This window comes from Triticum dicoccoides, chromosome 7B (genome assembly GCF_002162155.2).
Source record: "Triticum dicoccoides isolate Atlit2015 ecotype Zavitan chromosome 7B, WEW_v2.0, whole genome shotgun sequence".
Classification (NCBI taxonomy): Eukaryota; Viridiplantae; Streptophyta; class Magnoliopsida; order Poales; family Poaceae; genus Triticum; species Triticum dicoccoides.
In genome coordinates, this window is record NC_041393.1 from 715,459,838 (window position 1) to 715,480,215 (window position 20,378).

General features: G+C 45.0%; 1 protein-coding gene across 1 annotated transcript; it reads right to left on the reverse strand.

Moving 5' to 3' along the window:
- Positions 1 to 8,665: 8,665 nt before the first annotated feature.
- On the reverse strand, positions 8,666 to 11,761 carry LOC119341330 (uncharacterized methyltransferase At2g41040, chloroplastic-like). Its single transcript, XM_037613205.1, has 7 exons — positions 11,530 to 11,761; positions 10,748 to 10,854; positions 10,431 to 10,653; positions 10,015 to 10,208; positions 9,553 to 9,664; positions 9,107 to 9,223; positions 8,666 to 9,027 (listed from the first exon to the last, which is right to left on the reverse strand). Exons 1-7 carry the CDS (start codon positions 11,683 to 11,685, stop codon positions 8,890 to 8,892), a joined length of 1,047 nt encoding a protein of 348 aa, XP_037469102.1. The 5' UTR covers positions 11,686 to 11,761; the 3' UTR covers positions 8,666 to 8,889.
- Positions 11,762 to 20,378: the final 8,617 nt, after the last annotated feature.

The following is a 20,378-nucleotide window of genomic DNA, read 5'->3' on the forward strand; positions in this document are numbered from 1 at the left end:
AAAATATTCTAGTACCTAATTAGTACCTAGTTCTTACTAACTAATTAGTACCTAGGAACTACTACCCTAATTACCATCTAATTTGATGAACCTATAGGGGTGGAAAGTGGTAGCGGATATTTCAATTATCCAACTATAAAGTGAAATAAGTGGTCAAATTTTACTCGTTTTATGATTCATCTTAGAAATTTGATTCGTTTTCACCCTTACATGAACCCTAACTCATTTGAGCCGCATCCACATCCGATTTGTTTCCACTCTTACATGAACCCTAACTAATTTGATGCAACTAAAATATAAAGAAACCCTAGGCAGAGGTAGGGGTGAGGGAGGAGCGGGCGTGCTCACGTCGGGTGCCTGCGACGAGGGAGGGGCAGGGCGGCGTCGAGGTCGGGGTCAGGGCTCGGGCGCGCGGCGGATGGCGGCCGGCGTCGAGGTCGGGGTCGGGGCGGCGTCCGGGGCGGTGTTGAGGTCGGGGGCGGGGGCAGCGTTGAATCTGGGGTCGGGGCGGTGTAGAGGGTGCGGAGAGCGCGCGGCGACCGACGGGCGACGGCGGCGGCGACAGTGGAGAGAGTTGGATTTGGGGCAAGTGGTCGCGTGGGGAAGGACGAACCTCGTGGTTAAGTCAGAAGTAGCAGTAGCGCGTTTCAGGAAAAGCGTTGCTGCTATCTTAGCTACAGCGCGTTCTATGATACACGCTGCTGCTACTCCTTTCTCTTTTTTTTCCTTTTTCATTTAGTTTTCTTCACATTTTATTTTTTCCTTTCACCTTATTCTATTTCGTTCATTTTCAATTACCTTTCCATTTTCTTTCCATTTAATTTTATAACCTTTAGCAGTAGCGAGTTTATATTAAAATGCGCTGCTACAAATAAAGTAGCGGTAGCGCGGTTCGTCATAGATCGCTAGTACTATGTGTAGCCTATCGGCTAAGCCGTGAGAATTTTAGTAGTAATGTGTTTACAGCAAGACGCGCTACTGCTAGATATTTATCTGCAGCGCGGTTTCCTCAGGCGCGCTACTGCTAATTAGCACCAGCATGCTTTTTTAACCCACGCTACTGCTAAAGTTCTGTGTATAAGGTTTTCCCTAGTAGTGTTCGGTGCAGAGGCAGCCAGCCCCGCCGGAGGTGGTGCGTCGCCGTGTCAGGGAGGAAGATGAGCACGTCCATCGCAACATGGCTACTATGGACGATGTCAGGTTCTCCACTACTTGGCGGGTTCTTTGGGCAGATGACCGGAGATATGATCTTGTGATGGTTCCTTCTCTTTGGGTGTGCACCGCCCGCGCCCCAGGAACCGCGAGTGGCGCCCTAGATTCTTCTGTAGTACTCGATCTTTATTAGGTACCTAGCCAGTGATGTATTCGATATATAATATTCGAGACGATGTATTTGAGATTATATATATTAAGACGATGATGTATTCGAGATTATATATTCGAGACGATGTATTCGAGATTCAGTTTTTCCTTATTGATTAATTGCCTCCATGCATTGTAATTTGAATACTAAATTGTTTTATATTTCTTCTGTATTAGTAAAGTAAAAGCTATGGCGGACAATACCGGCAGAGAGAGAGAAGAGGAATTGTTCGACATCATACGCAGCCCTCACAGGCTAGATGATCTGAATGAAGCAGATGACGGCTCCCAATATCTGAACAATACCGGAGAGGGTGATGAAAAGATATTCGATCTCGACGACCGAGCTGATGAAGTCATGAACTATGATTATGATTATGATGACACATACAATGTTTGTGATGACACAGACAATGTTGATCTTCAAAAAAAAAGATTACCGGCGAGGTATATTTATATAAGCATGCATAATGGTGATCATCACATGTTTTTTTTTTATTGAAGATATATTAACGAATCGATCTTTCTTCTTTCAGCCCTCCGGATCGAGCAAATCTGCTTCTACAGACAGCAAGACAAACCGAGGCCCGGGCAGATTGTTGAAGGATGGTGTAAAGTACCACATCGAATCCACCAAACTTAGTGGCGAACCCCTCACGCCTAAGAACGTGGCGGACAAGTGGACTCGTCAGTGTGGAGTTCTTGTGAAGGACAAACTCCCGATCTCCATTCAAGAATGGAAAGAGCCAAAGACTAAACGTCCAGGTGTTACTTGGGTTGACGACAGAGCCAAAAAAGACCTTGTGAAATCTCCGATGGAACATTTCACCCTACCCGATCATTTCACTGAAGCAGATGTGGAGAAAGTCAAGGCCGCTGCTCTTAAGAAGATGGAAATTGCATTCAACACCCACAAGAAAACTGTATGGGCCAACTACCTCGCTGATGAAAGGAAGACTCCAGATTTCAAGGGAACACTGGAGAAGCAAAGAGAGCACTGGGACGATTTCGTGACCTTCAAGGATTCAGAATTATCTAAGGAACGGTCGATGAAAAACAAGGCAAATGCCGCAAGAAAGACGCAGTTCCATAGGCTGGGTCCAGGTGGCTATGCGGTGGGATTGCCTAAGTGGGATAAGTCTGAGCAAGAGATGGAGGATGCAGGGGTCACTCCGGTTACTAGGAACTGGCCCCCCAAGTGCAGAACTTGGTTCTATGCGCATGGGGGAGCGTTGGACCCGAAGACAGGCGAAGTTTCGCGGAAGGCAAGTCTAAAAGGAGCCAAACAAAAGATAATTGACGCAATAGAAGAAGCTCGAAGGGGGGTGTTCACGCCCAACAGAGAGAACGACGAGCTTACGCGCGCCCTGGGAAATCCTGAACACCCGGGAAGAACACGAGGCAAGGGCGTTATTCCCTGGTATGAGGGCTTTTCAGAATGGAACGAGGACTACAGGACCCGTGCAAGAAGGAAGATGGAGGAGGAGAAGAAAAGGAAGCTGGAGGAGGAGCAGAGGAAGCAGGACGCAGAAGGCCTTCAAGGCCTAGAAGCAAGGCACGCGGACCTGGCACTCAAATTCCAGCAGCAGCAACAGCAGATCGACTCACTTAGCCAAGAAAGGGGGTCTCAGCAGCAGCAGCAGCAAGCGGATGATCGTCCAGCATTGGATAGCACCGTCCCATCCATGCCGAGAAGCAGCGTTGGTTCTGCCCCGGGCGACACACTGCTGGATACATACCCTGTGGATGACATCATAGAGAACACTAACTGTGAGCTACACTCCAAAATGAAGAACATATCCATGAAGGTGGCGGACGGCGTTGCTTTTCCAGTTACCCCTGAAGCAACCTACGATTGCATCCCGATTCCAGAGGGCTATGCTCGTGTCATGGTTGATGAAGTGGTGGACCCATATTCGGGGCTAACGCTTGACATTCCTGGAGGTGAAGACGAGCGCACACTGGGAGAGGCCATACATCGTACTCCCTCCGGTCCTTTTTACTCTGCACATTGGATTTGCCGAAAGTCAAACTTAGCTAAGTTTGACCAAATTTATATTAGAAATTATTAGCATCTATAATATCTAATCAATATAATATGAAAATATATTCCGAGATGAGTCTAATGATGTTGGTGTTGTTATGTAAATGTCAATAATTTTTTATATAAACTTGGTCAAAGTTGGATGAGATTGACTTCAGACAAACCTAATATGCAGAGTAAAAAGGACCGGAGGGAGTATCATCCTATGGAGAAAGGATTGCATCATCTTTCGAAGTCCACCGACACTGCGTCGTCTGCCGACTCCTCCTCGAAGTCCGCCACCGAGTCAGCAGTCTCCCGCTCCTCCAAGTCCACGAACGCGTGAGACGACTCCTCCTCGAAGTCCGCCACCTCCTCCAAGTCCCCGAACACGTGAGCTGACTCCTCCGGTTTCAAGTCCGGCACAACGTCATGCCACTTCTCCGGTTTCAAGTCCGGCACCGTGTCAGGCCACACCTCCTGCTTCAAGTCCGGCACATCGTCAGGCCACTTCTCCTGGTCCAACTCCACGTCAGCCGTCTCCGTCGTCTCAGCAATCACAGAAGAGACATGTCGCAGCTTTGGTGCATAGCGGTACGAGTCGAGATAGTTCAGGAAGTACAGGCGGAGACAAGCGATATAAATATGGTCCAAGCCTCGCTCCTCTTCCTCAGAGGCCTTACGACATGACTAAGGAGCAAAACGCAGCCATAGTGCAAGCCCAAGTGGACGCCCATTTTGGACCAAAACCGGCACCGCCGCCAAAGGAGAAAGTGCCTGAGAAAGTAATTGACCACTTCATTCGTATGGCTAGAGAACCAGCTCCCAAGCCTGTTGACTCGGACTATGAGCGCCAAATCAGGAAACTACATCGAGAACGGCTAAAGAAGGAAGCGAGCTCGAGCTCGAGCCAACAAGCAGCTGGCAAAAAATGCGGAAAAACCGTTTCCCAGTTGGGAGAACAGGCGGCGCAAGCGATCCCCCCGCTTGTTGTGCCAACAACACATGAGAGGAGTAGTACGCGCGCCAAATATTATTGTGGGCAAACCGTTAGCGTTCCCCAGCATGGCGATGTGGTAATAACAGAGGATCATATAATGCAGGCTCAAATGCTCAATATCTCTGTTGGACAACTCCTCGAAATCGAGCCCATGCCTACGCTTAAAGAATCGGAAATAGCATGGAAATATGTTCAGGGCAAACCTTTGGTCCATCCAAACAAGGTCAAGGACCTCCCAACGAGAATGTATCAATTGCATTAATGGTACATGAACATTACCAAGATTTTCAATCGAGAGTCCCGCATGGTGAATGTCAAGCATGAGCATTATTACGATGAGAAAGCTCTGGCCATTGAGTATCCAGAACTATTTCAGTTATACAATCAAGACGCACTCGACAAGTCTATCGTCAGTTGTTATTGTCTGTAAGTGATTTCTTTCTGTAATTTAAGTCTCAAGCTAGTTATGTAGTGATAATTTTGATCAATCATTACATGTAATTATCCTCACTATATTCTTTTTCTGTGGTATTATATGCAGGATGAAGATGTATGAAATGAAAAAAGCTGGACGCTATGGCGTTGGGTTCATTGACCCAAATACCATTAATCAGGACATATGGCAGATTGAACATTGTCAAGATGTTGTAGAGGAAAGCATGTTAGAGTTCTTGAAGTGCCTCAATAGCAATGAAGATATACTACTTCCTTACAACTTCCCGTGAGTCACACTGTCTTGTACTACAAATTCTGTTTTTGCTTACTAGCTAGCTAGATGTTAATAATTAAGTGTATACGGTCTACGGTAGTTGATTAATTTTATGCACATGCCCGCTTAATTAAGACATGCAAACGTGTGTGTATGCAGTTGGCACTGGGTCTTGTTAGACATTAAAGTTGAGGAAGGAAAAGTTGAATTACTGGACTCACTAACTAAAGAAGATAAAGACTACACCATCGTGAAGGGGATAGTCAACAGGTAATTTCAATCATTATTAACTATATCTCGGCCTTTTAGTTATTAGTTCGTCATTTCCTGATATGAACTATTTAATAACCCCTTTATTAATTTTCTTTGCCGGCGGGCAGCGCATGGGCAAAGTTCATCAAGGTGACTCCAGGCAAGTGGCCAAAAAACTTGTTTTGGCATCGACCCATGGTAAGTGATTAAGTAGTACTAGCTAGCTACCATCTCTTTAATTCTTGTTTCAATATCACTAATTAATTATCATGCTTGATTAATCATTATCTGATTCAATTCCATTCTCGTAAAGGCCCTGAAGCAGGCACCGGGGAATAATCTGTGTGCATTCTACGTTTGCGAGAACATTCGCATGATGACGTGCGAAAGGAGCAGATCTTATAGACAGGACTGGGTACGTTTGTCAGAACACTATTCACACCATTATCGATATCTAGTCACACAACTAACACACATGCATATTGATCTCCTTCTTAACAGTTCAGATCGGTGCGGGATAAGCTCCTACCATCGGACCGCATACTAGCACTTCAAGAGGAAATAGCCGGATTTTTGCTCGACCAGGTCATAGATCCCGAAGGAGAATACTATTACCCGCTACCGCCCCCATGAACCACTTGTCATCGTGCTCCGGAGGCACGAAAGGCAACATATGTAGGAGAAATTGTATATGTATATACATGTGTATGTGTAAATAATTAATGGTGTTGGTTTGTGAGACATTCGATGAAAATTGTATTTATATGCGGTTCTACGTACGAGAAAATCTATTTATATATATGCATAACGTGTACAATTTGTAGTATTGTGAAATACCAGCAAACAAAAAAAAATCCGGGCGTATCTAGACGTATTTTTGTTTTAGATGCATCCATTTTCATCCATTTCTATGACAAGTATTTCCGGACGGAGGGAGTATATTAGTACTTGATGGAACAAGTATTTTTTTTCATCAATCCATTTACAGTGCAGTATTAAATAAACACATTAACTCTAGCCGTGATTTCAGTTTCCTACATTGGACAAGTGAAGTGTGGCAGCTGCTCACTGACACAATGAAACAAGTTGACATTTGGGCGCCCATCTTGGCCGATCCTCTTCCAAGCCAACAGGTATTCACTTTGTTGATCAGCTCACATATCTATGTTAGAGACGATGACTAGTTGGATGCTTGGTTTTATTTCAATATAATAAAAGTGGAGCCAGCCTATATGTCTAAACTAAAAAAAACGTAAGTTATCTGAAAGAGAGTATAAGCACAACCAAAATGGTCAACAAAAAGTATTGAAAGCATACTCCATGGTTTATTCAACCTTCATTTTAACTGCATGTAATATATGTCAACAAGCATAGTTCATATACGATTCCCACTCTTTAGATCTTATCAAATCTGACTTGGATATAGAGTTCACAACAGGATCGTCTAAATCCCGACACAATAACAACATATATTTCGTTGTTCTTGATGACAGGTGGAGATTAAACTGCACTCAACATATGTGGATTATGGCACCATGGACTTTCAAGCACTCTTAGAAGGACACCATGATTTGGATAATTGTTGCGGTATATTCCAAACTTCATTACACAAGCAAGCAATTTATCCATGGTTCGACTTTGAAACCAAATAATGTATGATTCCTTCCAGGTGCATTCATTCCTACGTATATAAAGGAGGCGGATTTAACTCATGAGGCAAGATTTTTGCACATCCAAAACTACAGACTTGCAAAACAAATGAATGTGGCAAATGGCGTTGAAATTTGTTTCATCATTGCAGATTGAATGTAACATTTATTCACAAACTAGTTATCATGGCATGACAATACAAACACCTATGCACGCTCCACCGGAGGCGTTGCCTAGGAAAGAGGAGGCCCCTGTCCCCACGACTCTCAACGGCGGAGGAGGAGAAGAGGAGGAGACGAGAGAGGGAGGAGGGGCCATTTACCCGCCGCCTTGTCACCAAAGAAGCAGGAGGCTTGAGGCTACCGCCACACCGCCGGAGGAGGGGGCATGCCATCTACTAGGTATGAATTGTGAAAGCTTCATTTGTTGCAATGTACCAGTTGTCATTATCTCAAGTAGTTAAACACATATGGTATGTGCTTCAGATTACGTACCAAAAAGTGGTTGGAGGCATGGAAGTCGTGTGAGAAGTGCACGTGAGAGAGGAACATGGTCGATAAACATGGAACCATGCCAAAGATGTGGGCGCAGAAGAAACAATGGCCATTGGACATCCGAAGAGGTGAAAGAACTAGTGGATGGCATATCTGCATATGGGGCTAGCCAATGGACTAAATTGAAGAACGAAAGGTTTCCATTATCAGTTCGAACGGCGGAGCATCTTAAGGTATAGTTAATTGGTGACTAATTGCACTAAAGCACATGCATTACATGCTCTTTTTGCTCATTGTTTTGTTGTATATATCACACTTTTTCTTTGTTCATCTTTTATTTATCCATATGTATTTTATTGTGAAAGATGTTAATTTTTATGTTTTGTTTAATCTTTCAGGATAAGTGGAGAAACCTAGTGAAAGCCGTCACGGTCAGGCCCACATCTAAAAAGAAGATTTTATATCATAACTTCATCAAACTCATCATGGTGCACCACTGATTTTTCATCTCTTACATTTCTTGAATTCCAGGGAAATGTGAAAAGAAGGACCTCGCCTCGTCTAGATAGGGATTGCGTTGCAAAAATCAAGAAGCTAGCAGCTGATTACCCTCGAAAATGAAGCTCCACTCGCAAATGCTACAAGAAACGTCATATGGTACTTCTGGTGTAGCAATGGTCCAGCAACAATAGTTCTGTTCTGGATGGAGCAGTTTCTGTCTCCTGCCTAACTGCCCTCCGACCTGTTAGCTTGGTTTTGCTACAATGCTGTAATTAGCTTGACCTTTCATTTAACACCATGGCACAGTGTGCTGTAATTTTACACAAACTGCTTCAAGCAGTCTGATAGCTCGAATCGAGCACCTGTGACACGCCTCGACCTGAAGAAGCTTGGTGCCGCTGCCTCCAAGCAGCAGGTTTATTCACCACTCTGCTTGTACCTTAAATGTGTTGTCACTCAGCCGGTACTCTCTTGGGTTTCATCCGTTCTGTAAAAGTTGGAGCCAGGATACGTCCCTCTTGATTTTCTAGAAAGGAATTCAGTATTGTACCCTTGAAGATTTTGATAGACGTTCAGGTCGTTTTCGAGCTTAATTAGAAATGGGTACCATAAAAGGTTTGTAGTTCAGCAGTAAAATTTAAAATTTTATTTATGGTGCAGAAACAACACAATCGTTCAGGTGTGAAACTTTTGCTCAATGCCTGAACCTGAAGAAATGCTACTATTGTTCATCAGAGTCAGAGACCATGCATTTCGGTTCAATTGCCTAATGTGCGTTTGAACTACATTCTCACCACCTGATTTAATCGTAACAGCTATACATATACCCATAAGAAAAAGCACAGCTATATATACACCGTGGCTGGCTATACAAAGAAAGTCTGGATGTGATACTCATCTAAGGCTTTTGCCCGGAGAACATGATGAATGACCTCTGCACCTTGCTGCTGTAGTTGACCAGACCACAGGATGTGCACAGGTCTTCCAGCTCTCCTTCGGTGAAGAAGTTGTAGCTGCTGTTCACTGGTCCAACAATCTGCAGCACAAAGCAGAGAGGGTGCATCAGGCTAGGCAACCACTGAGCCACTCAGCCACGTCCGACTTCCTTGTTTTACCTGTCTTAGTGGCCTCAATGCTTCAACGGAGAATGGGCCGCTGTTTGTGGGGGTGGATAGGAAGGTTGTCGCCACAAAAACTCCGCCGGGCTTCAGCACACGGCTGATTTCAGCTATCTGGTTTTCAAACAGCAGCAGGAGGAGATGTCATGGTGATGAATAAGTTCATATGACAAAAAGATAGGTACACAGGTTATCGCACGATGCCCTGTTCCTGCACAAAGCTGTTCAAAGCAAACTAACTAAGCACTAAGCTACTGTGGTTGACTTTACATATGCATTGAGCGGTCAATAATTCACAGAAATACATAACAATACGGATTGCCTAATTGTTCTGTGGACTCTGATGAATAAAATCGCAATTCCGAAGACACCAGTTTTACTATGCTAAGTTATGAATCATATACAATACTGAATCAAAAGTGCAAACGGGACAGGTACTATACCGCATTTGAAGGGGATGGCCAACAGTGGATAGCAGCTCCAGCATGAATGGCATCAATTGAACATGAAGCAAAAGGGAGCCTCGAAATATCAGCCCTTACAAGTGCGAGGTTCCTGCAGAACCAATAGAAGAAAAAAGTAAGTATTTGCTTGAAGTATCAGGGAATACAGCTGATGAATGTTCATGATTACTGTATTGTACTCCAACAAAACAAATGTTTTGAACTAGTACCAGATGGAAGCTATAGAGTAGATTATCAAATGTTGTTCAATTAGATGTTGAACACGTAGATCATAACATTGTTTTGCTACTGAAATAAAACAAACCACTAGCTTCCACAAACAATTTAGTGACGCCCAAGTTATCTAAATGACGCTCTGTTAGAGTTGGATGTTGCAAGAGTGCAAGACATTATTTCAAGTCCTACAGGAAAAGCTCAAAATAAACACAAAGGAAAGATCACGTGTTCATAGGGGTTTCTTCTTGTTTGATGTAGTCATAGCATTGGCGGAGCATATTCTCAGAAAAGTCCAAAGCAATCACAGCTGAGTATGCCCCAGAGCTTGCAAACTTCCTTGAAAACAAGCCACTGCCACAGCTGACATCAACGAGTATGCCACCAGCAACTGGTTGGAAATAATCTTGTGCCATTTGGAACTGATAAAGCCAACGGTACAACAGAATTATATGCATAAAAACCATGAATATTATATAGACATGAAAGAGTGGTGATCATTTTTTGTTGCAACACCAAAACATGAAGCACCAAATCTTACCTGTGACGGATGTATGAATTTACAAGCCAGGTATGTAAGAACTTAGTGAGCAGCAACAACTTAAGGCTATGCAATAGAAGAGTGAGGCGTCCTAGAAATGTACCTCTTCGTCGCGGCCAGGGAAGCCACTCCGATTGAAGTTCTGACGCCACCCCCTCTCGTAAAGAAAGGAGACGAGCGGGCTCCTGAACAGTTCAGTTCTAGCGGGCTTGAGTTCACTGTATTCTTTCATTCCTGAGGTGACAGTGAGATCCAGGAAGACATCTTTGCTGGTGAATGACTTGTTGCACTTTGAACACTTGAATCCAGACCTGTAAATCGCCGGCCTGGGACACGTGTAGAAGCCAAAACAATATAAATCCTAATCCGGCAAACAGATATGCATGCGAGATGAAATTAATTCATGGACTTTAGACGTACAGGTTCATGCCTGGCGGCCCTGTCCTTATCAGTGGTTCATAGCAAACAGGGCATGCGAACACCTCAGTTTTTGAGGCGTCATTCAGCTCGGTTTTGATCTCCTGAAACTGTTTGCACAGTGAGCGTCAGTTTCACACGGTACGAATAATGTCCAACCTTGGCATAACATCAAACGCTTACACTTAACGCGACTGTAAACTATGCTAGGAGTATTAAGCAGGTTGCTTCTTTTCTGAAGCATACACGATCGCTTGCTAGAAAGATTAGATCTTCAGAGTTAAATAGTGGAAGCTAGATTGCAGAGTCCGATCATCCTATGCATGTAAGGCAACAGAAATACGGATATGAGCAGCAGCCATATAACCATTTAGCTGAGTCACTAATCTACCATGCGAGGTTCAATCTTTGAATCTGGTGGCCAAATTAATATCAGCAGTGCAGGCCATGAGTCACACATCATCTCCCCAAACTGAAAATATCTGCTAAACTTACGCCTAGCTATGGACTGAGTACTCTACCAAATGCAGTACTCCCTCTTCCAAAATAGATGACCCAACTTCGCACTAACTTTGTACTAAAGTTAGTACAAAGTTGAGTCATCTATTTTGAAACGGAGGGAGTACAAAGCTTGGCTCCTGCCAAAGCCCCGCCTAGGCATAACACCGAACATTTGGTGTGCGACAATCGTTCCCCCTCTTTTTAGCGAGCGCACACACACAACGCGTTCCCTTGCCTTTCCTGAGATGAGAATCAGCTAGTGGCGCAGCCGCGCAGGTACGTACCGGGTCGAGGGCGATGGCCCCCGCGGCGGCGACGGCCATCCGGCGAGCCGGCAGCGGCAGGCCCGGACCGCGGCCAAGGCGGCAGGGGACGCGCGGGGGATGGAGCGACGGGGAGGAGGAGCAGGAAGCCGCCGCGGCTCTCACCGCGAGCTCCATGGGCGACCCCGACGCGGAGATGCAGAGCAATTGCAGCCTGGAGCCTGGAGACGCGCCGGGGAAGGGAAGAAATGCTCTTTGCCAATCGTGGGAAGCGGAGCAGGGGTGTGGTGGTGGTGGTGGGCTCAGCAGGCGTGGCGCCAGCCCCGTCCGTTCGCGCCTTGCCCGTTGTGTCACGATTTTCTTTTTTCAGATGGGCAGCACTCGACGTCGGTCGACCGGCTATATTGCAGATCGGTCACCTCCCGAGCCCTTGGGCTTCGGGTAATTAGAGCATCTCCAGCCGTTGGCATCTTCAGGAGGCATAAAAATCGCCGTCTCGGGGCGAGCCGGCGGTATAATCGGCTCTGGGGGCGGTTGGGCATCCAGCCGTCGCCCCCAGGCGCCGATGTCGGCTCATTTTTCGGCCTACTTTCGGCGAAAATGGCCCGATATCGGCGTGAATCGGCCCATATTCGGCATGGTTCGGCGTGAATTCTCAACATAAATAACTTTTTTATCACATAGTTCGTCACAGAAAATCAATAGAAATCAATAGTTCAACAACAAATAGTTCAATACAAATTATATAGTTTAAACAAATAAAAACTCATATTTCATCACACATCAAGCTAGGCATCGCCAATGATCCTTCATAGGTGCTCCATCAGATCCTGCTACAGTTGTTGATGCACCTGTGGGTCTCGGATCTCCTGAAGCATATTGAGGTAGGCAGTCCAGGTTGCCGGTAGCTGGTGGTCAACTTGGGCAAGAGGACCCTGCTTGTAGTATGGTTCAGTGTCAAACACTGGCTCTTCCTGCTCGCTCTCAATGATTATATTATGCAAGATGACACATTAAGTCATGATCTTCCACATTTGATCTTTCGACCAGGTCTGAGCAGGGTACCGGACAACAGCAAATCGAGATTGGAGCACACCAAATGCTCGCTCGACATCCTTCTGCAAGCCTCCTAAGCCTTGGCAAAGTGGGACTTCTTGCCTCCTAGCGTTTGAGATAGTCTTCACAGATGTTCATCTCGAATAGATGCCATCAGCTAGGTAGTACCCCTTGTTGTAGTGCCGCCCATTGACCACGAAGTTCACCGGAGGAGAATGACCTTCAACAAGCTTGGCAAAGATAGGGGAGCACTGCAAGACGTTGATGTTATTGTGAGTTCCTGGCATCCCAAAGAAAGAGTGCCAAATCCAGAGGTCATGTGTGGCCACTGCCTCAAGTACCACACTGCAACCGCCTTTGGCGCCTTTGTACAACCCCTGCCAAGCAAATGGACAGTTCTTCCATTTCTAATGCATGCAGTCGATGCTTCCAAGCATCCCAGGAAATCATCTTGCTGCATTTTGTGCTAGGATCCGAGCAGTGTCTTCAGCATTGGGTGATCGCAAGTATTGCGGTCCAAACACTGCCACCACTGCCATGTAGAACTTGTAAAAACACTCAATGGCCGTGGACTCAGCCATGCGCCCATAGTCGTCGAGTGAATCACCGGGAGCTCCGCATGCAAGCATCCTCATAGTTGTCGTGCACTTCTAGATTGAGGTGAATCCAAGTGTGTCGGTGCAATCCTTCTTGCACTTGAAGTAGTTATCGAACTCCCGGATGGAATTCACAATTCTGAGGAAAAGCTTTCGGTTCATCCGATAACGGCGCCGAAATGTTTTCTCGCCGTGCAATGGAGCGTCGGCAAAGTAGTCGGAGTAGAGCATGCAGTAGCCTTCCGGACGATGTCGGTTTTTTTCATTCACCCGCCCCGTCGCTGAGCCACCTCGCCGCGGCTTCTCATTGCTCGCGAATTAACTCTCACGAATTTTGCTTGAGTATGAAGTCACACATTTCACTGTTTGAGTTTGAAACTATTGTTCTAAAAAACAATAATTATTTAGTAACACTAATATTTCTTGAATAAGTAGTTTGACCACAATTTGACCATAATTTCACCATAGTTTGACCATAGTTTGACCACAGTTTGACTAGATTTGACCAAAATTCAAAAAAACTGAAATAATTATTTAGTAACAGTAATATTTATTGAATAAGTAGTTTGACCATTGTTTGACCATAGTTTGACCACAGTTTGTCCACAGTTTGACCAGATTTGACCAAAATTCAAAAAAACTGAAATAATTATTTAGTAACACTAATATTCTTGAATAATTGTTTAGTAACACTAATACTTCTTGAATAAGTAGTTTGACCATAGTTTGACCAGATTTAACAAAAATTTAAAAAAATATATTGAAATTTGATGAATTTTTTTGCCTCCAGATCTTAAAAGGCCCATAACTTTTTTTTGTTAGGTTTTTGAGGATTTTGAAAATGTTTAACGAGGTTCCCCATGTTAAATTTGGATGTAACTTTTCGAGTAGATGATTTTTCATATAAAAAGCTTTTTCATCCGAGTTAGTATGCAAAAGTTATGCCCATTTTACTAAATTCTAGAGAGACTTTGCAAATAAAGTCGAAATTCACATTTGCAAATTTTCCCAACAACTAGACCACATATCACATGGGAAACTTATTTTTTTTTAATTTTTTTGACATTTTCATCATTTTTTTAATTTTTTTAAAACTGAAAAGGCGATCAGGGGGGTAGGTAGAGTTTGAAAATGGGACCTTTAGTACCGGTTCGTGCCATGAACCGATACTAATGCCTCAAACCCCATTAGTACCGGTTGGTGACTCGAACCGGGACTAAAGGTCTAACCTTTAGTACCGGTTGGTGCCACGAGCCGGTACTAATGGGCATCGCACCCTTTAGTCCCGGTTCGTGGCACCAACCGGGACTAAAAGGTCCAGACGAACCGGGACAAATGGCCCACGTGGCCCCTGAGCGCACGAACCGGGACTAATGCCCCCATTAGTCCCGGTTCTGGACTGAACCGGGACTAATGGGCTAACCCGGCCTGGACCAAAGCCCTCTTTTCTACTAGTGCGATAACGACGCCGAAATGTTTTCTCGCCATGCAATGGAGTGTCGGCAAAGTAGTCGGAGTAGAGCATGCAGTAGCCTTCCAGACGATGCCGGTTCTTTTCATTCACCCACCCCGTCGCTGAGCCACCTCGCCGCGGCTTCTCATTGCTCGCGAGCAGGGCGGCGAGGACCATGAGATGCTCCTCCTCCTGGACGGCGGCTTCGACTTCCTCCTCCAACAACGCCGCGAGCGCATCCTCGTCATCCGAGTCCATCGCCGGGCGAGGCAGGTAAATCGTCAAACACCTTGCAAGCGTGGTGGGCCCACACCCGCCGGTCCACTGCCCCTGCGCTACCGGAACGCTGGAAAAATCGCCCAGACAGTGGTGGAGAGGTTGCCGCGGCGATCTCTTTCCCGGCGGGGAATGGCCTATCTAGCTGTGGTGGGTGCTGGGCGGCGCCGGGATCGGCAGGGTAGCGGCAGAGCGCACGAGGGGTGGGAGGCGAATCTGGACGATTGGCTTGACTTTTCGCCTAACAGTGTAGCACATGTGTGTTTTTCCCTTGCGCCGGAGCCCCCGAGCGCCCCAAGTGCGCCGGGTTTGACCTGCGATCGCCGGGCCGAAAAACAGGCTGAGCCAACGGATTTCAGCGTCTTGGGGCCGCGACTGGGGTGTTTTTTCGGCGCCGACGCATAAAAAGTCGCCTGGGGGGCTGTTGGGGGCGCGGCTGGAGATGCTCTTACAGTCGTTGGATCAAGCCAGCCCCTTCTCATGCATGACTCGCCCTCTCTGCCACACTCATGCTCTACTTCTACACTAGGAAAAGAAAAAAGGGATCTCCGGCTCGCATCACAACAGATCGTTACGATCTTCGTCCTTGGCAACACCGTCTGCCCCGAAAGCCACCGGGACGCAGCACAGAAGTTGCCCACCACTTGCATCACCACGATCTAGATGCTTGTCGAGGTCATCACCATTGCAACCCACCACAGCATCTCCGCTTTGGTAGTCGTAGCATCCGATGTGGGTAGGCCCAAACATCATCGGCACCCCTAGATGATCGCCGATACGATGAGGGTGTCATCTGTTGCCACCGGGATGGTGTTGTAGCCGGTCGCAACAACCACCGACCATGGTTGTAGCACACGTTGACATCTGCTTGGGTCATCTAGGTCATCTGAAACGGGAGGAACGTTAGAGTCTGCCAAAAGAAATCAACCCCACTATTCTACACTTAAAATAAAACTCATACAGGATGAGGACAAGCTTTGGGTCACCACGGGAGGTAGACACTTGAGAACTATCATATGCTGCCAGAGTAATTGTTTGATGTTCTTTTGTTGACAAGCTAAATGTTGAGCTGCTCCCATGTACTCTAAGCTTCTTGCTTAATAAATGAGGTAAGCCTTTTGCCTCTGTTAAAGAAAAATGCTTCTTTACCGACGCCCGACTGCATTCAGCGCCGTTGTAACAAGTGGCTTGCTTCAGAGTTTTTTTTTTCCTTTTATATTTTTTAAGGGCAGCGGTTTCCTTCAGAGTTAACGGGAGTAGTACAAGTACATCTCAGCAAAATAAAGATCGAGAAAACTATTTTCCTGCCGGCAGGAAAATTGCAACAGGTCCGAACGACCTCCGCCTCGTTCGATTCACATCGTACGCTCGCATGGAGTTTGATCTAATCCACAATTTCAGGATTGTTTCGCACGTTCCGCTAACTTCTCCGCTGCGTTGGATCCGTTTTTCCAGGCAGTTTCCTGTGCAGCGTTTTTTTTCTCCGGTTCCTGCTAGCACTCCCGCAAAAACAAAAGTGATGGGGCCACTGGGATCGAACTCAAGACCCCTGGCGTCAACGCTGTTGTAACAACCATCGCACTAGGTTATGCTTGTTATGAAATAAATCGTACTATCACAGTACATGTCCTTTCATAAACGGTAGCAGCAAAGTTTTTTTTTTCTCCATAAACTTCTTAAGGGCGCGCTTGGTATAGGTGTAACCCAATACAGAGGTGTAAGATTTACACGTGTATTTTACTGGGCATGACTGTTTTTGGGCTGGAAATGAAACCGGCCGGTGGAGGCGTGTATTTCTTTTACAGGTGTATTCTGACGAAAACGCTAATCCAAACAAAGCCTAAATAGCATGGTAACTCACGTACATGCACCATGGTAATATACCTTCCATGTTTTTGGCCCTAGAATAAAAGTTGTTGAAATCATACTTCGGTAACTTCTATGAAAATACGCACACCAAAGCCGATAAATCGCGTACGTGCACCATGGTACCTTTTTTAACCAAAAAAATATAAATTAATGTAGCCCAGTAAGTTGTGTGTAAAAAGCATGATAATATAGACGCAACAAAGGTGATAGGTCACGTACAAATACTATGGTAACCTTTTGACCCGGAGAAATTTTATTGAAAAACAACCCTGATAACTTCTATGTAAATAGGTTGGTAGTATACACACAAGCGAGCAGATAACTCATGTAAAAACACCGTGATAACTCTTTTTTTTATCCTGATATAAAATTTGTTGAAAACCATACCCCTGTTAACTTCTGTGCAAATAGCGTGGTAATATACGCACAATAGAGTTGATAATTTTGACTAGGGAAATTTATCCTTTGAAAACTCTGATAACTTTTGTGTAAATGACATGATAATTTGTGCACCGCGACTTTGATAATTTTAGATAGAAACATGGTGGTAACATTTTCGACATGAGGGGTGCTTGAAACGCACCCTTGCTAATTTCTGTATAAATAGTATGATATTTTATGCACTGCTGATATGATAATTTGAGAATTTTTATCTGGGAAAAAATGTTTGAAGACACATCCGCGATAACTTCTATATAAATAGCTTGGTAATATTAGGACAATGACCTGATATTTTAGGTACAAACACGCTCATAACTTTAATCTGAGAAAAAATGGTTGTTCAAAACGTAATACAGACCTGATAGCATGGTAATATAAGCACAGCATCGTCTATGGATGAGTTGCCAGGTTCGTGGCATATATACTACCATGTTTTTTTATAGAGAATTTATTCAGATGTGTTACAACAACTCTTTTTTCATGTGGTCAAAAAAGTTACCATCGTGTTTGTGCGTGAGTTATCAGATTCGTGACGTATAAATTATCATACTCTTTTTTAAAGATAGATTATTGGGATGTGTTACAACAACATTTTTTTCTTCGGGGCGAAAATTACCATAATGTTTGTGAGTGAGTTATCAAGTTCGTGGCGTATAATTAGCAAGCTCTTTTACATTTAAGTTATCAGAGTGTATTACAACAACTTTTTTACCTAGGGTCAAAAAATTACCATTTGTGCGTGAGTTATCATGTCTGTGATGCACGAATTACAATGCAGAAAAGAAAAAATGATAAAAAGAAATAAAGCAAAAATGGCTTATTTTTTTGGTCGCGTCTGTAGCAGTACAAATTTTTATCGACCTTCTTAGTAATCACAACTTGAAGCTAGATCAGGTGGATATGACAAGCTATCTTGAACCAAGAGGTGGTGAGTTTGACTCCTACCTCTTACACTTTTTTACTGCATTTATTTACCACGCCAGAAAATAAAAAAGTAGCGAGAAAAGTGATGAGATCGAGCAGAGAAGTCCGATCGCGGCAGGACGGGAGAAGTGGATCGCGACAGTGCGTGCCTGCCGCTAAAATCCTGCCGTATGGAGGTTAGTCGTGTCCAAGATAATAATATTAAAAAGGGTTCCCTAGTCGCCAAATTGCAAAATCCAGAATTCCTTTCCAGTTTGCACTGCTCCCTCTGCTCTTCCATCCTTTCAACCGCGCAGCGGAACTGAGAAAGATGGATGGAGATCAAATCTAGTGATACATTTATAGAAAGAAGGTAGTAGCATATGTGACATTAAATTGGTACACTATCAAACTACATTTCAAAACGATCTAGTGATACTAATTTAGTGCCATAAATGCTGCTACTTTTCTTTATAAAGTTGGTCAAAATTTTAAAACTGACTTAAAACAAAAGCTAGATGTACACTTATTCATGGGCGGAGGGAATATTTAAGAACTACAGAGGGACTACAAAACAGAGATAAGGCCGGCTAACCAGGCACTAGCGACCCCTGTCACAACCCTCTAATTGTCGTTTCTTTTTTTAGAGCATCGCTCTCAAATCCATTTCTGAAATTAATTAAACAAACAAGCCGAATGTATGATCCTGGGCAACATCTAGGCCAGGGTTTGGCTGCCCCAGAACTGAACTACAACAACCAAACTACCAAAAGAAAAACAGAAACAGACACGGAAAAAAATAAAGAAAATAGAAACTTCTCTCACTGTGGTTGCGACAAAAACTTCTTAAACTGAACTGAACAACAACAACCAAACTACAAACAAACAGTAAACCAGAGTGAGTCACGCTGGCAGGAGGGGGGACAGAAGAAAAGTTGAAACATCCAGGGAAACAAAAAGAAAGAGAGAAAAGTTGAAACATCCAGAGAAACAAAAAGAAAGAAAATAGAAACCTCTCACTGTCATTGCGAACAAAGCTTCTTAAACTGTAAGTAGCCATGCTGGCACCCTGATTTCGCAAACGCTGACCACAGCTGTTGATTGAATTCCAGTAGCCAGCCACACGATGGATGTCACATACACACAGGAAGAACATAGTAATGAGCCATACGCGCACTGGGCTGTGAGTCCACTGCAGATTAAAACATGTCCTCTTGCAGGCAAGACGATCACATCTGCACGGAGTCCACGCTGCCGAAATAGCAACCGCCCGGAGTTGTGAGGACGAGGATGTTCATCTGACTGGCTATGGCTCCATCAATTGACTCTGTGCAATCAAGACAAGAATTAATCAGCCGATACAGAAGGACTTTCAGCTCAGATTTTGCAGATTCAATAGTTTATGTATGAGCAAAATGGAAAAAATTATAGGGGGTATTATACACATAGGAAGAATTATACATGCAGAAGTAGAACAGCATTGGTGTACCACCGACAATATTGTTTCTCAACTGAATTTGGAACAGATTATAGGGGTTTATAGTATTGAACAGGCAGAAGCAGAACAGCATTGGTGTACCACCGGTAATATTGTTTGTCAACTGAATTTGAAGTATGCAACTACTAACTCTGCAAACGCTCATTTATCCCACTGGCAATGTTGCTCTGAACTGAATTTGATATGTGTAACTAACTGCAAACATCACTTTTACAGGGAGCTACAGCATATAGTATTACAGGCAGAAGCAGAATAGCATTCTTCTCCCACTGCAATATTGTTCCTAGCTGAATCTGACACATGTAACGAACTGCAACCATCTGTTTAGCGCCGTAACTTGAAACACAAGCTGTAATAACAGTAAGGCAGATGCAACTAAACATAAATAAATGAGCTGAACGAACTTCAATCTTAGTTTTCAGTCTTCAAAGAGAAAACTTCAAACTTACGCCACACAAGGAACTCCTCCCTCCGCGTCGTCTCCCGCGAGGCGGCCCGGAGGCCAACCCCAACCCTCGCCGCCGCTCCCTCCTCCCCCCTCCTCCTCCCTCGCCGCCGTCCAGGGGCGCGGCCGGGCGAAGCCCTGCTGTTGCCGGCGGCGGCGGGGCCCCTTTGTCTCCCCGCTCGGGCGGTGCTGGCGCAGGCGGGCGCACCGGGCCGGGTCGTGGCGCTGCGGCCGGCCTCCATGGCGGCGCGGCGGGCTGGGGCGGCGCCCTGGCGTCCCTGCCTCCCCCCGCGGCGGGCGGCTAGGCGGGTGGCGCGTGTGTGCCCGAGACGG